The 23,462-nt window shown below is 40.6% G+C and overlaps 1 protein-coding gene across 7 annotated transcripts in view; it reads right to left on the bottom strand.

Moving 5' to 3' along the window:
- The window catches only part of mrtfba (myocardin related transcription factor Ba), a 257,395-nt gene that overhangs the window by 70,102 nt on the left and 163,831 nt on the right, over window positions 1-23,462 (bottom strand). For all 7 annotated transcript variants that reach the window (XM_072268853.1, XM_072268858.1, XM_072268856.1 and 4 more), the window contains one exon: window positions 7,070-7,135. In XM_072268853.1, the coding sequence (XP_072124954.1) occupies window positions 7,070-7,135 (66 nt within the window). The remainder of the gene's footprint in view (window positions 1-7,069; window positions 7,136-23,462) is intronic.

Here is a 23,462-nt window from a genome sequence, read left to right as displayed (position 1 = left end):
CAGTACTGAGCCCCCGATCTGCACCTTGGTCATCTCCGAGGCTGAAGAACGCAGGCGTTTCCAATGACAGGACAGTCGCAAGGCTGCGGGAGCAGATGGCATCCCAGGGCAGGTACTCAGAGTGTGTGCAGCACAACTGCCTGGTGTGTTTACAGACATTTTTAATCTCTCCCTCTCCCTGTGAAGTGCCCTCCTGCTTCAAATTATCCACCATTGTCCCTGTACCAAAAAAGACCAAGGTAACATGTTTAAACAACCTGCGTCCTGTCACACTCACCTCAATAATAAGCAAATGCTTTGAGAGGCTGGACAAGGATTACCTGTGCAGCATGTTGCCACCCACACTGGACCTACAATTCGGTTACAGACACAACAGATCAACAGGTGATGCAATAGCCACAGCTCTACACACTGTCCTTACACATCTGGAGAAGAAGGATGCTCATGTGAGAATGCTGTTCTTGGACTAAAGTTCAGCATTCAACACCATAATTCCCTCCAGTCTTGACAAGAAGCTCAGAGACCTCAGCCTTCACCCTGCCTTGTGCAGCTGGATTCTGTACTTCCTGTCAGATCGCTGGCAGAGGGGCAGAGGTTTTTCCCTCACCTCTGCCCCTCTGACCCTCAACACAAGTGCCCCTCAGGGCTGTGTCCTAAGCCCCTCCTTTACTCTCTACCTACCCATGACTGTGTCACCAACCACAGCTCCAATCTGCTAAGTAAATTTGCTGATGATACTACATTGATTGGCTTAATCTCAAATAATAATGAGGCAGCCTACAGAGAGGAAGTCATCACCCTGATACAGTGGTGTCAAGAAAACAACTTCTCCCTCAATGTTGCAGAAACAAAGGTGCTGTTTGTGGACTACAGAGGAATGGAGGTAGGCTAACCCCTATTGACATCAATGGATCTGGGGTTGAGAGGTGAAAAGCTTTAAGTTCCCTGGCATACACATCACCAAGGATCTTATGGGATCTCTACATACTGGCTGTGTGGTGAAAAAAGCACAATAGTGCCTCTTTCACCTCAGGAGGTTGAAGATGTTTGATATGAGTCCCCAAATCCAAAGGACTTTCTACAGGGGCGCAATTGAGAGCATCCTGACTGGCTGCATTACTGCCTGGTATGGGAACTGTACTTTCCTCAAACACAGGACTCTGTAGAGAGTGGTGTGGACAGCCCAGTACATCCGTCGATGTGAAGTTCCCACTATTTAGGACATTTAATGACCAGTGTGTTAAAAGCACCTGAAGGATCACTGGGGACCCAAGTCACCCCAAAGACAAACTGATCCAGCTTCTACCATCCGGGAAAGGTACCATAGAAACATAGAAAATAGGTGCAGGAGTAGGCCATTCGGCCCTTCGAGCTGGCACCGCCATTTATTATGATCATGGCTGATCATCCAACTCAGAACCCCGCCCCAGCCTTCCCTCCATACCCCCTGACCCCCGTAGCCACAAGGGCCATATCTAACTCCCTCTTAAATATAGCCAATGAACTGGCCTCAACTGTTTCCTGTGGCAGAGAATTCCACAGATTCACCACTCTCTGTGTGAAGAAGTTTTTCCTAATCTCGGTCCTAAAAGGCTTCCCCTCTATCCTCAAACTGTGGCCCCTTGTTCTGGACTTCCCCAACATCGGGAACAATCTTCCTGCATCTAGCCTGTCCAATCCCTTTAGGATCTTATACGTTTCAATCAGATCCCCAGTTCATCCAGTCTTTCTTCATATGAAAGTCCTGCCATCCCAGGAATCAATCTGGTGAACCTTCTTTGTACTTCCTCTATGGCAAGGATGTCTTTCCTCAGATTAGGGGACCAAAACTGCACACAATACTCCAGGTGTGGTCTCACCAGGGCCTTGTACAACTGCAGTAGTACCTCCCTGCTCCTGTACTCGAATCCTCTCGCTATAAATGCCAGCATACCATTCGCCTTTTTCACCGCCTGCTGTACCTGCATGCCCACTTTCAATGACCGGTGTATAATGATACCCAGGTCTCGTTGCACCTCCCCTTTTCCTAATCGGCCACCATTCAGATAATACTCTGTTTTCCTATTTTTGCCACCAAAGTGGACAACTTCACATTTATCCACATTAAATTGCATCTGCCATGAATTTGCCCACTCACCCAACCTATCCAAGTCACCCTGCATCCTCCTCACAGCTAACACTGCCACCCAGCTTCGTGTCATCCACAAACTTAGAGATGCTGCATTTAATTCCCTCATCCAAGTCATTAATATATATTGTAAACAACTGGGGTCCCAGCACTGAGCCTTGTGGTACCCCACTAGTCACCGCCTGCCATTCTGAAAAGGTCCCGTTTATTCCCACTCTTTGCTTCCTGTCTGCTAACCAATTCTCCACCCACACCAATACCTTACCCCCAATACCGTGTGCTTTAAGTTTGCACACTAATCTCCTGTGTGGGACCTTGTCAAAAGCCTTTTGAAAATCCAAATATACCACATCCACTGGTTCTCCCCTATCCACTCTACTAGTTACATCCTCAAAAAATTCTATGAGATTCGTCAGACATGATTTTCCTTTCACAAATCCATGCTGACTTTGTCCGATCATTTCACCGCTTTCCAAATGTGCTGTTATCACATCCTTGATAACTGACTCCAGCAGTTTCCCCACCACCGACGTTAGGCTAACCGGTCTATAATTCCCCGGTTTCTCTCTCCCTCCTTTTTTAAAAAGTGGGGTTACATTAGCCACCCTCCAATCCTCAGGAACTAGTCCAGAATCTAATGAGTTTTGAAAAATTATCACTAATGCATCCACTATTTCTTGGGCTACTTCCTTAAGCACTCTAGGATGCAGACCATCTGGCCCTGGGGATTTATCTGCCTTCAATCCACCTAACACCACTTCCCTACTAACATGTATTTCGCTCAGTTCCTCCATCTCACTGGACCCTCTGTCCCCTACTATTTCTGGAAGATTATTTATGTCCTCCTTAGTGAAGACAGAACCAAAGTAATTATTCAATTGGTCTGCCATGTCCTTGCTCCCCATAATCAATTCACCTGTTTCTGTCTGCAGCATAAAAGCCAGGACCAACATGATCCAAGACAGCTTCTTCCACCAGACAATCAGACTGATTAATTCATGTTGATACAATTGTATTTCTATGTTATATTAACTGTCCTGTTGTACATACTATTTATTACAAATTACTATAAATTGTACATTTAGACAGAGACATAAAGATTTTTACTCCTCATGTATGTGAAGGATGCAAGTAATAAAGTCAATTCAATTCGTACATTTTCTCTTTCCACAGACCCTACATGATTGCTGAGCATTTCCAACATTTTCTGTTTCAATTTCACTTGTGGGTCTTTTTAGAAGGATCTCTCTACTATCCTGCAAATATGAAGACTATTTCATCATAGAATCTGCTGAAATGAGAAACCTGGCAGAGATGTTGTGAACTGCAACCCAAAAGATACTGCCCTGAATGGTACATTCAGAACATTGATTTGAGAATTTATAAGCCCCTGGTTCATTGATTAGGCAGGAAATAAATTGGGATTAAAGATCTTGGCATCTAACTGGATACTTCATTTTAAGGAGATGACATGCAGTGTTTGTTTCAGAGTACAAGAAAGAAGTCGTGCACAGGAATTATAGGCTGTTGGCTTTAGAAAATTGGTTCCAGTAAGAATTCACAATCAAAATGCAAATTAAACACCACCCACATTAAAAAAAATTGGCTGTTTCTCTTGGATTTAATGTTTAGCAGATTTTTGAACTTGATTTATGATATTCAAGTCAAAAAGCTTGAAAGGGAGAAAATTGTTAAGCCAAGGGAAAAGGGCAGGGATGCGGGATGGATGGATAACTCTTTTAGTAGAGTAGCAGGTATAATGTGCCAAATAGCAGTCTTCTGCATGCAGTATTAATTGAAACCGTGTGTCTTACAGCAATTAATGTAAATTTTATTCAGGTATTGGACTTCATAAAAATAACAGGTGATACAGATATTGAAGTAGACTTTTGAATGCCTGGAATAATCAAATACTTTTGACTCTTTTGGCAAATTTTATGGGAGTGTAGGTAGATATAGAAACCATGTTTCTACAGGATATTTTTAGAGAAAAGTATTTCTGTAAAAAACTCCAAAAGTATCAGTTAACTTAAATGACATTCAACATTATTTTACAATAACATCACTTCCAAAAAATGCACTCTTTGGTATTTACTGCAATCGATAATATGGAAAGAGAGCTGTAGCTAGCCTTATTGATAGTGCAATATTGTTTATTATCAAATAAATGAAAATTGGTTATGTAAACATTTAAATATGCACAGATATCTCTACCAATATTCTTTAGAAAATGAAAACAATGAATTGCCCCTTAGACACCAATTACATTTACTGGGCCTGGAATAAAATATAAAGCTTAATGTAGTCTTAAAATATCCTAAACCATTCAAGTTGTTTAGTGCCATGTAATTATGTCGAACATCCACTCAAACTGGCGTGAGCAGTTCGTATTGAGATTGTTTGTGTACGTATGGATACTTGCTTATTTAAGTAATGCAGAGTTTTTTTGGTTTTCTATACGATAAATGAGTCAAAAATGTCTGCACAGAGCAAGTTAAATAATGATAACATGCATAATGATGTAAATATAGGGGAAGATTCCCAAAGCAGCTTGCAACGAGGTAATAAGTTGTGCCTTGAATTCCCTTTTGATAAGTGTTAGAGAGGTGTGGTCTCGAGTGAAAACAAAACTGCAAATGAAATGGGCTGGGGGAGGAGTGAAAGGGATCACAGAGAAGGGGATGTGACTGAAGGACGCAAAGGATTTCAGACATCCAAAGTAGTAAAAGGTTCTGACCAGAATCTGTTTAATGACGTATCGTGAAGTTTGTTGTTTTGCAGCACCAGTACAATGCAACACATAATAATTTTAAAAACTATAAATTACAGTAAGATATCCCAATTAACTGGAATCCACTGCATATATACAGAGGATTGGAACACATCGGGACCAGCATGTTTTTTCCCAATTAAGCAGTTACCCCAACAAGCTGAAGATTCATGGGAATAATTAAAAAGGTATATGATGACCTAATTAAATGAGTAACAAATTATGTATTTAAATGAAACACAGAACAAATTAGAGTGAAGGGAAGGAGAAAAGTGAAAAAAAGAAAAAATGACCAGAAATCGATGTTCATGCCATCAGGTTGGAGGCTACCTCGACGGAATAAAAGGTGTTGCTCCTCCACCCTAAGAGTGGCCTCATCGTGGCAGAAGAGGAGGCCGTGGACCAACATATTCAAATGGGAATGGGGATAGGAATTAAAATACTTGAGCACTGGGAAGTTCCACTTTCGGCGTATGGAGCGGAGGTGCGCGACAAAGTGCCCACCCCCTCAATTTACATCGGGTCTCACCAATATAGAGGAGGCCCATTGGGAGCACTGGACACAACAGACGACCCCAACAAATTTGCAGGTGAAGTGTTCCTTGCCTTGCAGGATGGTTTGGAGCCCCGAAAGGAGGCGAGGGATGAGGTGAATGTGTAGCACTCCTGTCACTTACAGGGATATGTGCCAGGAGGGACGAATGGACAAAGGAATCATGGAGAGAGCGATCACTGTGGAAAGCAGAGTGGGTGGAGGGAGGTAATGATGTGTTTTGGAGGTAGGATCCCATTGAGGATGGTGGAAGTTACAGTGAATGATGTGTTGGATGCAGAGGATCACGGGGTGGTAGGTGTTAACAAGAGGAACTCTTATCACTGTTAAGGCAGCAGGAAGATGCGGTGAGCACAGATGTTCGGGAAATGGAGGAGATGCAGGTGAAGGCAGCATCAGGTGCTGGAGGAAGGAAAACCCCGTTCTTTGAAAGAGGAGGATACCTCTAATGTCCTCATCTTGGGGACAGATGCAGTGGAGACAATGCAATTACTTTACATTGACAACTGCATTGTTGCTGCTTCATGCACCCATGCTGAGCTCGTCAATTTCATCAACTTTGCCTCCGACTTCCACCCTACCCTTATATTCACTTGGTCCATTTCCAACACTTCTTCCCCTTGCTCGATCTCAGACTCCATCTCTGGAGACAAACTGTCTACTGACATCTTGTATGAACCCACCTATTCCCTGGGCTATTTTAACTACGACTCTTTCCACTCTGCCTCCTGGAAAAATACTATTCCCTTTGCTCAGTTTCTTTGCCTCAAAAGCAGATCTAAATGTAAGTTGTATGTGAGTGAGGAAGCAAGTTCTTAATGAAAGATAATTACAAAATATGCATGTCTAATAATTCAGGGAGGGCCATAGAAAGCTGACGGGCTAGTTGCTACTCTAGCCAATAACTATAGGTTGGAGAAAAATAGAGGTGTGAAAAGAGACGGAAGCTTCTCGTTACAAGCTGTAATATACACAAGAAATCAACCTTGCTGTTATCCAGTCCTTTCCTTTCACCTCAGAATTCACTTGCATGGTGAGGTATTCATGATAATATGCATTGATTTCTTTCATTATGTGATGCTGCACATGTTCTGTTCTTAAATATTAACAGTATAGTGCAGGGGAACAATCTAATTGGACTGCACCTTGCAAATGTATTTCATGTCAAATAGAATATTTAATTATGTTAATGCAGAAAATCATAAACAATACCATGAATTCAGTCAGAGACCAGGAATTTTCAGCTCTCAACACAACAAAATGTACATTAGTAAATGACAAATGGCTGTGTACCTACGGACCTGCCAGCTGTGTAAACACTGAGGAATTTAAAATGCCTTTTTAAAAAAATATACACAATACAGATCTTTGTCATTTACAAGTTTGGAAAAAGTTACTCATCATCAGTTAAAAACAGGATATCCCGCCATTATTGTAAGTGTAATTAATAATAGCACCTTTGAGAGTAAACTTCGCAACAAATTAAAAGATTTACTGCTTCAGCAAATGGATCCAGGAAGCTTGCATTAAAATCAAACTGATCTTATAAAATCACTCTTAATATTTGCTTGCTTAGAAGCCTGTATATTATAAGTTTATTTACAAGAAAGATGCTTACGTGGCATGATTCCCTGGTCCACCAGCTGTTCTCTTGTTCGTCTTTGTTGTAGCCTTAATTGAAGTACTGTAAGGAAAAGGAAGGGGAAAAAAATATATGAAATCAATAAAGAAAAGCAGACTTAAATAGGACATCAATAGATTGGTGAATCGAGTATATAACTAGAATTTAATTTCTCTCATCACTGCTATACATCACTCACAAGGGATTATCAACATAACCAAGCTTCCAAATGCCAGAGTAGTTGACTTCATTTAAAATAATCAGTCAAGCTTTTATTAACTGAGAAGAATGAGGTCTCTAACTGTCTAACAACAGGAATTCTGCAGATGCTGGAATTTCAAGCAACACACATAAAAGTTGCTGGTGAACGCAGCAGGCCAGGCAGCATCTCTAGGAGGAGGTGCAGTCGACGTTTCGGACCGAGACCCTTTGTCAGGACCCAGGCCAGGCAGCGTCTCTAGGAAGCGGTGCAGTCGACGTTTCAGGCCGAGACCCTTCGTCAGGACTCAGGCCAGGCAGCATCTCTAGGAAGCGGTGCAGTCGACATTTCAGGCCGAGACCCTTCGTCAGGACCTTTAACTGTCTACTGTTTTGGCAAGAAAAAAATCATTTTTACAAATGGATGTTCACAGAAGTATAATCAACATTTACCAATACCCATGTTTGCAAAACAGTGTGGTAATATTTTCAAATCATCAGCCAACTCCCTCGCTCTACAAAAGCCTGAAAGCATGTACCACCAGGCTCAAGGACAACTTCTACCCACTGTTATCAGACTCTTGAATGAACCTCTTGTATAATAGAATAGACTCTTGGCCTCACAACCTACCTCATTATGATCTTGCACTTAACCCACACTGCACTTTTTTGGTAGATTTTACACTTCGTGCTACATTGTCATTGTTTTACCTTATTCCAGCTCAATGTATTATGCAATGATTTGATATGTATAAACCGTATATGAGACAAGCTTTTCACTGTCTTGTTCATGTGACAATAATAAATCAATACCTCTGTATCTCTTTCACACACACAAAACTGATATTTATTGGAAAGAAGTATCAGCATCAGTTCTTTGATTTTAATCTCAATTGACAAAAAATTATATTTTTAAAGTAGCGATCAAGACAACTCTGCTCAACCCAATCCTTTGCAAATATGTGTTTTTCTTAGATATCAATGAGTGGTTAACTATTCATTTTAAATCACTGTGACCACACCTCACAAAAAGCTGGGACAGCAAACCAGAGGTATTGCTGGTTAGATTACAAATGGACATTAGATATTTTCATGATTTTTTTTTCAGTTTAGCATCATCACTCCTACAGTGCTGATCGATAAACTACATAACCTGGGCCTCTGTACCTCCCTCTATAATTGACTTTCTAACTGGAAATCCACAATCTGCACTAATTGGTAAAAATACCTCCTCTTCGCTGATTATCAACATTGGCACACCTCAGGGCTGTGTGCTTAGCCCACTGCTGTACTCTCTCTAAACCCATTACCGTGTAGCTAAGCATAGCTGAAATGCCATCTATAAATTTGCTAATGATACAACTACTGTTGGCAAAATCTCAGAGGGAGACTGAGGGCATACAGGAGAGAGATATATCAGCTAGTTGAGTGGTTTGCAGCAACAACCTTGCACTCAATGTCAGTAAGACCAAAGAGCTGACTGGGGACTTCAGAAACGGTAGGTCAAGGGAACATGAACTAATCCTCACAGAGGGATCAGATGGGGAGAGTCTGAGCGATTTCAAATTCCTGGGCATCTAACCTGGTCCCAAAGTAACAATGCAGCTATAAAGGTGGCAAGAGAGCAGCTATATTTCATTAGTTTGAGGAAATTTGGTTTGTTATGTCATGTGTGAAGCCAAGCAGAGCTGCAGGACGGATGATGCTAATGAGAGAGATAACGAAAGACAATGGAGAAACATTCAAAATGCTAATAAGAGAGAAGAGAGAGATTAACGAGAAAGAGACACATAATTCAGATGTTGGCGTCTGCCACAGACCGTTTGCTTTGAAGCTGAACTGTTTGAAGTCTGATGGACAGGTGATACCCCAATCAGGAGGATAAAAATAGCGGGTTTACTAAGGCACAAGACACACACGCCACGAGACCCTGGAAAGAGCAGTATACCCCACAAGTTGGTGGGAGTTTGGAGGACCGGTTCGCGGGAATCAGTCAGAGGCTCACGGGGGTAAAGGTACGATCGGTGGGAACCTGGTGTGTGTCCACCCTTGCCTGGGTGCCCGGTTCACCATGGAAGAATGATCGCATCCGGAACGGAGGGGTCACAGTCGGTGACCACAGCTGGATCAGAAGGCATCGAAAGGTTTGCCTGAAAACAACTGCATCTCTCTCTCTCTCTCTCCCCCCCCCCCCCGCCCCAACGGTACAACAGTGATTACTTCGAACTGCACTGGACTGAACTGAACTCTGCTTCACCTTAAGACTGATCATTTTATCCCTAGACTGCGATAGAGCTTGGTTGAGTCCTATTACCCTATTTCTGTGTATATGTGTATACTATCATTGCTAACCTGTTACATTTATATCCTTGCCGTTAGTGTACTGTATTACTTATTTCTTTAATAAAACTTTATTATTTCCTAGTAATCACAGACTCCAATGAGTGTTCCATTTCTGCTGGTTTGGCAACCCAATTACGGAGTACGTAACAGTTACCAAAAACACTCAACCTTCAACAGATGTACCATGGAGGGCATTCTGACAGGCTACATTACTGTCTGGTATGGGGTGGGGGGAAGCTACAGAAATTTGTAAAATTAGTCAGCTCCACGGGTACTAGGCTCCGCAGTATCAAAGACATCTTCAAGCAGCGTCCATTATTAAGGATCTCCCACCACCCAGGGCAAGTCCTCTTCACATTGTCACCATCAGGAACGAGGTACAAAAACCTGAAGCCACACACTCAAGTAATTCAGGAACAGCTTCTTCCCCTCTGCCATCCAATTCCTAAAAGGATATTGAACTCATGAACACTACCTCACTTTAAAAAAAAAATATTTTTTTGCACTAATTGTAACTATTTAATATACATATATATTTGCTGTAATTTATTTTTTTCTGTATATTATCATGTGTTGCATTGTACTGCTGCGAAGTGAAAAAACTTTCACAACGTATGCCAGTGATATTAAACCTGACTCTGATTCTATAAATGGATGACTTGTGTAAAGCCTATTTACAAGTTTATACAAGATTTCTGTCAAAGATACTGTAGCCATCCCTTTGAAACATGGTCATTGATACACTAGCAAACTATTATACAAAGATATACTTTTATTTGAAAGTGACAGTGGATGAAGAATAAACATTGCCAAAGGGTGGGATAGTGGTTAGCACGATCGCTGTACAGCACAAGTGACCCGGTTCATCTGCTGTCGCTGTCTAAGTTTGCACGTTCTCCCTATGACTGTGTGGATTTCCTGCCACATTCCAAATAATTACAGGTTAGTAGGTTAATTGGTCACAGGGGTGTAATTGGGCAGTGTGGGCTCACTGGGACAGAAGGGCCTGTTACCATGTTGTATCTTTAAGAAGAGAAAATTATTTTGTACTCCTTTGAAAGTGGCAACATGTGAGATGGTATAACACAGAAGCTTAGATTAACATATTATCTGATAGCACATTGGTGAATCCGTCATTCCTCAGTATTACTATGGCAAATTTTATGTTTAAATTTCTTGAGATACACTTTATTCCATAACTTTATGATTTAGAATGAGAGATTAAAAGTACTAAAAATAAGGTAGAAGGTGGGCAGGGCCTGCATGCCTTTACTTCTTAAAAGGTGAAACCTAAGAGCATAAATGGCAATGATACTTCACTCTCCAATGAGTTCAATGCCTTTTATGCCCCTTTGAACAGGAGAATAACCAACTGTGCCAATCCCTACAGCATCGAGTGATCCTACAATCACAAAAGGGTAAACCCCCATAAAACCTCAGGCCCTGATGGCATACTTGGCTGGGTACTGAAAACCTATGCCAACCAATTGGCTAGAATGTTCTAGGACATCTTCAACTTCTCACGGATGCAGTCAGAAGTTCCCAGCTACTTCAAAAGGGCATCAATCATTGTGGTCCCAAGAAGAGCATGGTGAGATCCTGAGAACCCAAGATGCCATCTGGAGTTCAGCCATCTGGCGCTTAGCTCTTGGTAGGGTTATCCTTGGCAGTAAGGTCAAGGAGGAGGTTCCACACAAAGATTAATCTAGCCAAGACCTCGATGGTGGAGCTGGCTGAAGATGATGACACATAACAACGGCAGTGAAGGCAGAGGAAGGCTGAAGCAGTAAAGGGTCTGCAGTTGTCTTGGATACCATGTCACTGGACAACTGAATCCTGAATCATAATCAGTCAAGAACCACGTGGGTGCTACTATGCATCAGTCTCCCCACGTTAAACAAAGTCACGCAAAGGCGTTCTCCATTAAGGAAATCCCTCGCAAGTGATCACACTACGACTTGTATACTTTTCATGCAGATCAATTCATCACTACAGTGTATTGAAGAGGTAAAAAGTAAAACAGTAACAGTGCAGAATAAAGTGCTACCGTTACAGTGCAGCTAGACAATATGTGCAAGATCAGAATGAGATATGTTGTGAGGTTGAGTGTCCATGCTATCCTACTAGGAAATTATTCCATAGTCCTACAACAGTGGGACAGAAGCTGCCCTTGAGCCTGATGGTGTGTGGTTTCAGTCTATTGCATCTTCCACCTGAGGAGGGAGAACAGGAGATGATGTCGGCAATGGATAGTGTCATTGATAATACTGCTTTATTGAGGCAGTGAGGTGCAGAGGAACACTACAGAGTGAAGGCTGGTTTCCATGACGTACTGAGCTGAGCTGTGTCCACACCTCTCTGCAGTTTCTTATGGTTAAGGGCAAAGCAGCTGCCATACCAAGTCACAATGCATCCGAATAGATGTTTTCAATAGTGCATTGATAAAAATAGATGAGGGTCGAATGGAACACGTCAAATTTCTTTAGCCTCCTGAGGAAGGAGACCCTTCTTGGCTGTGGCGTCCATGTGGCTGGACCAAGACAGGCTATTGGTGATATATAGGAACTTGGAAGTTCTCTACCACAGCACTGTTGATGTAAATATGAGCACGTGTGTCAACTCCTTCCTGAAGTCAATGACCAAGCTATTTTATTTTGCTGACAGTGGAGGATAAGTTGTTGTTATGACACCATGTCACTCAGCTCAATCTCTTTCCTGTACTCTGACTCATTATCATTTGGAATATGGCCTACTATTGTGGTGTCATCTGCAAATTGCATATAATGCTCCAAGTGCAGCCTCATCAGTGCTCTGTTAAGTTCAACATAATGTACCAACTTTCATATTCCAATGTCCTGACCTTTGGAGTCAAATGCGCCTTGTGTCTTTTCAGATTTCTACCTATCTATGTTGCTACTTTCAGGGAAAGTGGACATGAGACACAAGGTCTCTATTTATCCACATCCATTAGCACCCTACCATTGACTGTATATGTGCTTCCTCTATTTCACCTCTTAAAAACATTACCTCACAATTGTTGGGATTAAATTCCACCTGCTACAGTGAGTTCTGTTCTGCATGGGACTGCAAAAGGCTGCAGAGGATTGCAGACTCAGCTAGTTTCATCACAAGCAAAATCATCCCCATTGAGAGCATTTGCAGGAGGAGGTACCTCAGGAAGGTAGCACTCATCTCTAAGGATCCTCACCATCAGCAACATGCTCTTTTCTCATCATTGCCATCGGGAAGGAGGTACAAGAGCTGGAGACCCACTCTCAGTGATTCAGGAACAGCTTCTTCCTTCCCCTCTGCCATCAAATTTCTAAATAGCACATGAACACTATCTTGCTTTTGCATTAACTAATCAATTTTGTAATTTATAGTAAGTTTATGTCTTTGCATTGTACTTCTGCCACAAAACAACACATTTCATGCTATCTGTCAGTAATAATCTGATCCAGTTTCTCATCTAATCGAAAACCTGCTGTGTCCTTTGACGACCCTTTCTCCACAACACCACCAACCTTTGTTACTTGTAGTCTTCTTAATCATACCTCCTGTATGCATATCTAAATCATTAATATCACAAACCTTAACAGACTGTGCTTCAGCCATGCAATACACCACCAGCCACGGACTTCCAATCAGTAAAACATCCATCCACAACTTGCCCGTCTCCGGTCATCAATCTCATTTTGACCGTAAGATATAGCAGCAGAATTAGAATATTTGGCCCATTAAATCAACTCTGCCATTCAATCATGGTTTATGTATTTTCCCTCTCACATCCATTGTCCTACTTTTTCCTCATAGCATTCGACACCCTTACTAATTAAATTGCTATCAACCTCTGATTTAACTATACCCAATGACTTGGCCTCCACAGATGTCTGTGGCAATGAATTCCACAGGTTCACCACCCTCTGGCTAGAGATCCAATTAACCAGCTTAACTTTGGATCTCCTGAGCCTTACCCATCCCGTCACGTGGGATTTTATCCAATACCTTACTAAATTCCAGACAGACAATATCAACTGCTCTGCTATCATAGTCTTCTCAGTTATTTCTTCAAAAAACTCAATTAGGAAAGCAGAATTCACACCCCCCCCCCCCCCCACCATAGAGCTATGATGACTACCCCGATCCGCCTCGCCTTTCTAAATGTACCTAAATCCTATTCTGAGTATTTTCTCCAATCATCTTCCTATCACTGATGTAAGGTTTCAAAAGGTACATTTAATGTCACCACATACTACCCTGAGATTCATCTTCTTGGGGTATTCCTAGTAAATACAAAGAAACACAATAGAATCAATGAAAACCCACACACAACAAAGATGGACAAACCAGTGTGTAAAAGACAACAAAACTATGCAAATATAAAAAAGTAAAAATAATAATAATAAATAAATAAGAAACAAATATCAAGAATATGAGTTGTAGAGTCCTTGAAAGTAAGTCCATAGGGCCGGCTGGTGGCGCAACGACATCGGCGCTGGACCCGGGAGCGGAGGTTCCCGGGTTCGAAACTAATCGGGTCCGCTCCCAAGTACGCTTTCCATCCGTGCCATGTTGAGTGTCGAGACCGCAACTCGACCTCGTAAAACAAAGGGAAAATACTGCGAAAATGTCTGTGTGAGGAGTGGTGCACCACACAGTTAGTCTCTCTCTCTCACTCCGTGCCTTGTAAAAAGCCATGAAAAATCCATCATCACGGATGCATGCAGACACATATGCACAGACACACACGCACGCATGCACACACAGACTCGCACGCATGCACACACAGACTCACACGCACACAGGCACATGCCAAAAAAAAAAGAAAGAAAGAAAGTAAGTCCATAGATTGTGGAATCAGTTTAGTGTTGGGGTGAGTGAAGCTATCTCCTCTGGTTCAAGATCTCTCAATGGTTTAGGGGTAATAGCTATTCCTGAACTTGTTGGTGTGGAACCTGAGGCTCCTTGATGAAGGATGCTGCATTCCTGCATTCCTGCAACAGCACTCCTTGTAGATGTGCCCCATGTTGGTGAGGGCTTTACCTGTGATGACTGGGCTGTATTCACTACCTTTTGTAGGCTTTACTGTTCAAGGGCATTACTGTTGACATACCAGGCCTTGATGCAACCAGTATACTTTACATCGTGCATCTATAGAAGTTCGTCAAATTTTTAAATGACATATTGAAACTTCGCAAACTTCTGAGAAAGAAGAAGTGCTGCCATGCTTTCTTTGTAATGGCATTTGTGTGTTGGACCCAGGAATTTAAAGTTGCTGACCCTCTCTACCTCTCATCCCCTGATGAGGACTAGCTTAATGGATGTCCAGTTTCCTCCTCCTGTAATCAATAATCAGCTCTTTAGTTTTGCTGACATTGAGTATGTTGTTGTGGCATAATTCAGTAAGATTCTTCCTTCTTATGTGCTGATTCATCACCACATTTGATTCAGCTGAAAACAGTGATGTCATCAACATACTTAAATATGGCATTGGAGCTGAACTTAGCCTTGCAGACATAAAGACATGAAAGGCAGTAGAGCAGGGGGCTAAGCACACAGTCTTGCAGTGCATCTGTGCTGATGTCAATTATGGAGGAGGTGTTGTCAATCCGAACTGACTAGGCTCTGCAAGTAAGGATATTGAGGATCCAAATGCACAAGGATGTATTGAAGTCTAGGTCTTGGAGCTTACTGATTAGTTTTGAGGGATGATGGTGTTGAATGGTGTTGATTTGAAGTCAACGAAGAACTTCCTGATGTATGTATCTTCATTGTTCAGATGTTCAAGGGTTGAGTGAAGAGACAATGAAATGCCATCTGCTGTTGACCTGTTGTGATGGTAGACAAATTGGGGTGGATCCAAGTCACTCCTCAGACAGGAGTTGATATGTTTCATCACCAACCTCTCAACACATTTCATCACAGTGGAAGTGGACAATAGTCATTGAGGCAGGTTACTAGGTTCTTCTTGGGCACCAGTATAATTCACAATGTTCATAAAGCTTCCAACTGTTATCAGCAACTTAAAAGCTTAATAGCAGTAGAATGTATGACACCAACTCCCTTTAAATCCACTTTTCCCTTTGTTTCCCATGATGTTCAATTTTGCCAGGGTCCAAAAATCTCTCAGATTCCATAACCATCCATGATGCAAATTATGAAATTCAAACTGCAGAAATACATCCTCATATTTATAAGTTGAATGCAACAAAATTAAAATCACCTAATATACTAGACTTAATTTCACGGTTGATTTACTATTTTTTTCTCAACATTGATTTGATTAGGCTTCAAAGTCTATAGGAAACAGTTTTATGAGTAGAATACTCTGTTTTTCTCATCCGTCAACACACACAATAAGGTAGGAACCTGGGTTGGAAGTTCACCTTGTTAAAAATAATTTCAATGCTGGCTGAAAAGCCCACAACCATATTTTGAGTTATAAAACGAAAGGTGAAAAATTATGTATTGGATTTTTGTTAAATGGGTATCTTCAGCAATTAAATCCATCTGGATCTGTCCTCCAACAGGAACCATCACATTGTTAGGGGTCAATCACCTAAACTGCACCTTGAAATGGACTCTACATATATGGAGCTATGGATATTCATAAACAGACAAGAAAACTTGCTTCTTATGGATAAAGATATAAACACAGAAAATGCTTGGAACACTCAGAAGGTAAGCAGCATCTGTGTAAACAGAATCATTCAGCATTTTCTCCTGCTGTTAAAGATCTTGAAAATTGCTGTAGGAGAATTTTTAATATTTTAGGTTCTTCAACAATTCATGTACACACACCATTATTAAATAGTACTTAACACATTTATAATTGGTGTGCACAAAAAATAATGTTACACACTATAACTGATATTAAATATTTATCAGATTAAAAGCAGAATTAATCAATTCCCATATCTAACTGCAGGAGAAATGTCAAAAAGGGTTCCAATTCCCTAACCATCCACAGTACTGAATTATAAATTGCATTAGACATTAAGTTTTGCAATACTATTTAAAGTACATACAGTAATTTCAAAAACATTCTGATTTTTGAGATTGCAGTGATGAGCGATGATGAAAAGTTAAAATATTTTCTATCTTGATGGACTATGTGACATGTGCAGAAACCGCACCAACAATGCAATTTTTGAACAGTTCAATCAATTGACTTTCCTCATTAACACTGTTAAACATTTATGTCTAAAAAACTGAAAGGCCTAGCCTAGAGTGCATTAAGGAGCCAATCTGCAGCACATCAAAGAATGCTCCTGCTTGAATGGTCACAGATGGTGCTAAGCATATGTGACAGAAGTGGCCCCTAGCTGGGTATTCATTGAACATGTCGGAGCTTCTCCATATGTTCATGTACCACGCACACTGTGGACCTCAAAGAAATAAATTGATATAGTGGAATTTGCTCCTAGCCTGCTTTTTCATTACATTTAAAATTGTCAGCTAATTTCATAGTGACTAAAATTATTCTGCTCTGGAATCCACTTCCTAGGTATCAAAACTTGTATATTTAATATTAATTATGATTAAAATAAAGATTTCCAGCTACCAATACGTCTCAATGTCTAATGTTAACTTGGTTGATTATGTTTAAAAATAATTGAGTTACTCACAGCTCACTTAACTGCTGCTCATAGTCGAATACAACCATTTCTACCCTGCTTTATCCCCAGTATGATATACTTATTTACTGCAATATCACTTACTGTACTGTGATTTCTGCTTAAGTCAACATCTGAAGTGCAGATATACTCACCCTTCAGTAATCTTCTTGGGTTTTCTAAATTACCAGATTAGGGTACAGGTTAGTAGGTTAATTGGTCACATGGGTGTTAATGGATGGCACAGACTTTTGTGGGCCAGAAGGGCCCGTTACTGTGCAGTATCTCTAAAATCTAAATTTAAATCTATCACCTTGCCTACTGGACCTCAGGCAAAACTGTCGAGCAGCAGATTGCACAGGATGTTATTGTGCATGGATTTCTACAGGTTCACAATCAGTGCCTGAGGCTATTGTAAAGAAGAGGTATATGGACAATTAATTATAAAATAAGACAGACTGGCTAAGAGTCTATATATTAGAGTCATAGAAAAGTACAGCACAGAAACTGACAACTCAGCCCATCTAGTCCATGTCGAAACCATTTAAACTGCCTTCTCCCATTGACTTGCACTTGGACCATAGCTTTCCATACCCCTACCACCCATGTACATATCCAAATTTTGAAATCGAGCTTGCATGCACCATTTGTGCTGGCAGCTTATTCCACACTCTCACAACCCTCCGAGCAAAGAAATTTCCCCCATGTTCCCTCATCTATTAGGTACAATAGATAATCCAAGTGTAAATTACAGTCAAATTGTGTGGATTTTCAGATTTATTATTTGCTCCATTTCCTTGTTAAATTCATTGCCTATTAACAGTCTTTAATGAACTGGTATAAAGCAGCAATATTTTTGAACATAATTATTATTTTATAAAATAGGTGTATTAAAATCATTCCTCACCTTTATTTTTTGATAATTCATGATGCAGAAGTCATTGGCAGTATTCTTTGCTTAAACTTTAATTGTCCCTGAAAAGCCTCTTTTTCTTAACCGCTTTAATCCTCATGACAAGATAACCCTATTATGATATTAGGTAAAGATCTCAAATATTTAGTCCCTGGAAGTGAGAAGGCATTAGGATGTTATAGGAATCAGGATCAGATTTATTATCATTAAGTTATATAATGTGAAATTTCTTATTTTATGGCAGCAGTACTGTGCAAAGACATAAAAATTACTATAGGTTACAAAATAAATAGTGCAAAAGAAAAAGGAATAAAGGGGATAGTGTTCATAGACCATTCAGAAATTTATGTTGGAGGGGAAGAAGCTGTTCCTAAATCATTGAGTGTGGGTCTTCAGGCTCCTGCACCTCCTCTCCAGTTGTAGTAACAAAAAGCAGGCACATCCTGGATGTTGCAGACTAAGTCAGCTTCATCGCAAGCACAACTGTCTCCAACATCAAGGACAGCATCAAAAAGCGGTGTCTCCAGAAGGCAGCATCGATCGTTACTAACTCTCACCAACCAGGACATGCCCTCTCCTCATTACTACAATTGGGAAGGTAGTAAAGCATCCTGAAGGGCCACATTCAATGTATTAGGAACAGCTTCTTCCCTTCCACCAGCAGATTTCGAAATGGTCTATGAACACTACCTTGCTATACCTGTTTTGCATTATTTATTTAATTTTGGTAACTTTTAGTAATTTTTATGTATTGCATGGCACTGCTGCCACAAAACCACAAGTTTCCCATTTGTCATTGATAATAAACCTGATTCTGATGAATGCTGCCTTCTTGAAGTACTGTTTCTTGAAGATGTCCTCAATAGTGGGGAAGGTTATGACCCCGATGGAGCTGGCTGAGTCTACAACACTCTGAAGCCTCTTGCGATCCTGTGCATTGGAGCCTCCATACCAGGCGGTGATGCAATCAGTCACAATGCTTTCCACTGTACATCTATATAAATTTGCAAGAGTCTTTGCTGACATACCAAACCTCCTCAAACTCCCAACAAAGTACAGCATGCTTTCTTCATAAATGCATCAATGTGTTGGGCCCAGGATAGAGCTTCTGAGATATTGACACCCCAGAACTTGAAACTGCCTACCCTTTCCATCACTGACCCTCAATGAAGAATGGCGTATATTTTGCTGACTTCCCTTCCTGAAGTCCACAATCAGTTCCTAGGTCTTGATGATGCTAAGTGTGAGGTTATTTTTGCAACACTACTCAACCAGCTGAACTAATCTCACTCCTGTACACCTCCTTGTTGCATTCTATGACATTACCAATAACAGCATTGAAATCTGCAAATTTATAGATGGAATTTGAGCTTTGCTTAGCCACACAGCCATGAATGTGGAGAAAACACAAACACAACTGCAGACAGAATAGATCTGTGGGCTAAGCACAGATCCTTGAGGTGGGCCTATGTTGATTGTCAGTAAGAGATCTTATTACTGATCTGTACTGACTGTGGTCTCTCAATTAGAAAGTTGAGGATCAAATTGCAGTGGCCCACACAAGTGGAATTGGAGATTACACGCTTGTTTTCTAGATGAGAGATTGTCACATGTTTAGGAAGCAATGTTGAAGAACGCCTGAGTGAATTTCTTCAATACATTGTGTAGAAGGTACATGTACCCACTGCAATTATGGTGGAGTATACCACCAGCTCCTTTAATTTTTTGAAAGCTGATCCAAGCAAGCAACACTCTTCTGACGTGGTTTGCAGTTGATGGCAAATCTTTAGGGAGACAATAGGTGGATCATTTGATATAGCTGAAGACAGTAATACACAGATCACTTCTACAGTGATATTCTGGAGATACTTAACTTTCAATAATTATATTTAAGGTTAGTTACCTGATGTGCTTTTGTTAATAAAGCTGAAAATGTATTTATCACTAAAATCTTAATTATATACTCAGTGCACTATTTGCATCCATCATAAATTTTGGTGAATAATTTGAAATAATTACATTGAATAATAGTAAATGACTTTTAAAATACTATATAGAATAATTTCTTGGTCGCATTAAAGAATCATAGAATTAATCTAGAGTATTATAATTTGTAAATTGATTACAAAAGTAAAGGGCTTTTATAATTTGTCCTGTGGTGCCGTGTCTCTAAAGAAGGAATTCTTAATTATAAAAGCTTATTCAAAAGCCTGTAACCAGGCACAGCTAGCAGAAACCCAGTGGAAATCTAAGCTGGAGATAGGTCCAGTTTTGCGATGACTGCAACTTCCAGTACATAGCTTTTAAATCATAACATGCACACCAAAATAAAACCAAAATTTGTGATGGATGCAATTTGAAGCTCTTTGGATAAACCATATTTAGTATGTGTCCACTGTTTGACCAGAATCAAAATAAAGTGACATACAAAGTAACAACACATTTGATACAAAAGGTCAAAGCTCAAGATACCACAGAGCTCAAGTTCTTTTAACACAATATGTGTTGCTGAATTTAAATTTACAATGTTTATGAAATTATTAAATTTCCTGATGATGAAAAGTTGGATTTTTATCGGGCAATTTCACTAATGCAACTCCCTTTCCTTCCCTGTATCATTTCCTCCAGATCTTGACCCCCACCACTCTCCTCTCTCCAGATTCCACCTTCCAGTGAAGCCAACAGAAATAAATATACTTAGGAGGCATGTTAGATGGGTAAACCATCACTGACTAGTTTGTTTTCTTGCTTGGATTGAATTTTACCTCCTTGACTAAGGAAGTTATTAATAAAGGTAGAAAATGCCATGAAAATACTCTAACCTCAACGGAACCATGTCAGAGTAAATTTTAAAAAAAACAACTTGTATATGCTTCTGTGTCCTAGTGTTAGGCAACAGCACATTTGATATTTAGTTCAAGTTACCAAATAGCAGGAACTACCCATAAGGAAGTGGCACAAGGCAAACCACGATAATAAATCCTTACAGAAGAGCGGCTACTACACTAATCTGCTATTTTTCAAGCTGCTGAACTCCAAGGTGTTATGTGGACATGAAGCTAATCAATATCAAGTATATGTGCACTTAGTTTAGGGGTATCTTCCTGTTTTGAAGAAAATTCAATGGACAGACTCACATGACAAACTTTGGTAAAAATAAATTGAACTGTTGTTTACAAGACCGCTGATTAAGACGGTGTGCAACTACAAACACATGTAGACCGAGGTTGTAAAATACTTACACCACACTGATATTCAATATTTTAAAAATAAGAGCTAGAATTACTATCAAGTATCTGTGATATATGAAATATCTGAAAACAACCCATTTCAGCAAAATATTTGACAGAATTATTAAAAAAAAATGTTTCAGATGATGGAAATCTGAAAATAGTAGCAAAAAATTGATGTTGCAGCGTTTCCTGAGATTGGCAATTAGCTTGCAGACATTTCATCACCAGTGAAGGTAACATCATCAGTGCACAGTTGTTATGTTCGCTTGCCTGTCTTGATTGGTTATCCCTTCAATTGACCTTTGAATTCTATTGGCTCACATTTCTTTGACTCTTAGGGGTTCAGAGATGGCATCTACTTATACATGTTTGTTTACAGAGTTATCAGAAGAGAACCACACTCCTAAAGACTGCGCTGGAGATGTCATGTTGAATGGTGATTAAACCTCTGCAAGTTAATTGCCAAGCACAGTGAACATCGCAACATCAAACACCTCAACCCAATATTCACCATCCTAGGTAGCAATAAGTGCTTAAAATATTCAGCACGAATACTTCATGTACCACAGTAGAAGATCAGCGACAACTAAGGGCTCTGACCATTGGGCTTCAACTTCTGGGAACGTTGACTTCAGTCCTCGACCTGCAGTACTGTCCCCAGGACTTGACAACTTGAACTGATGGTATTGACCCCAGGACTCACTGATTTCAGTTGGGAAAGGGGAAAGGGGCTTGTTTTGCTATGGTTGTGCTGCTGTTGCTTGTGTTCTTCTAATGAACAATGGTGGATCTGAGCTTGATGGACCATCTGACACTGCTTATGCCTTCTTTCTGTTACTGACACTTGTTCTGAACCAAAATTGATCAGTTATCTAATATATGGTAATTGCCCCCATCACCATTCCCCCATTCCCGTTTCCCTCTCTCACCATATCTCCTTACCTACCCATCACCTCCCCATTCCCCTTCTTTCATGGTCTTCTATCCTCTCCTATCAGATTCCCCCTTCCCCTGCCTTTTATCTCTTTCACCAATCAATTTCCTAACTCTTTACTTCACCCCTTCCCCCTCTCGGTTTCCCCATCATCTTATACTATTGCTTCTTCCCCTCCCCTCACCTTCTTCTCATCTTGTATTTTTTTTTAAAAAAGCAGAAAGACCAACTTTACCATCTGTACAGAAGGATCTTGGGGTAGAAGCTCATAGCTCACTGAAAATGCTGACATAAGTGCCAAGAGTAGTGAAGAAGGCAGCTGGCCTGTTTGCTTTCAAAGGCCATCACTTTGACCTACTGAACAATAGCCTAATCATAGTTTACAATTACCCAATTAACTGGTATGTCTTTGTGCCATGGTTCATGGGGAGTGCATACAAACTCCTTACTGACAGTGCCAGATTTGAACTCAGAATTGTCCCGAGCTGTAATAACGTTGCTCTAACCACTACACTACCATGGCATCCACAAATGTGGTAGCATTAGAAAAAGTCCTGAAGAGATTCATGAGGATGTTGCCTGGAATGGAGTTGTTTATTTATACAAAGAGATCGGATAGGCTGGGTTTATTCTCACTGGAAAGCAGCAAGCTCAAAGGTAACCTTATGTGGTTTAGAAAATTACGAGGGGAACAATTAGGGTAAAGATGATCTTTCTTCTAGGATGGTTGGGGTAGGATCTAAAATTGAAGGGCAAGGCTTTAATGTAAGGGGGAAAATTTAAAGTTTTTCCACACAGAGTTTGTATGGAATGAGTTGTCATAGATACATATATGTACAATCAGTTGAAACAGAAATTATTATGGCATTTAAAAGGCATATTCCTTTACTCTCTTCCATAGGATAGGAAAGGGATGGAAGGATGTCCTGTGGCCATTTCCTTCAATTACAAACATATAGTTATAGATACCGTTGGAGAGGATGAACTACCAAGAAAAGCTGCAGTGACCAGGTCTCTGGCACTGAGTCTGGCTCTGTGGCTGGAAGGCAAAGGGAGAGAAGACAAGAGTGGTGATGATAGGAGTTTCAAGAGTTAGGGAGCAGACATGAGATGCCAGGTGATATGTTGCTTACCAGGTGTGAGGGTCAGGGAC

Source organism: Mobula birostris, chromosome 9 (genome assembly GCF_030028105.1).
Source record: "Mobula birostris isolate sMobBir1 chromosome 9, sMobBir1.hap1, whole genome shotgun sequence".
NCBI lineage: Eukaryota > Metazoa > Chordata > Chondrichthyes > Myliobatiformes > Myliobatidae > Mobula > Mobula birostris.
This window is presented reverse-complemented; position numbering and strand designations above follow the sequence as displayed.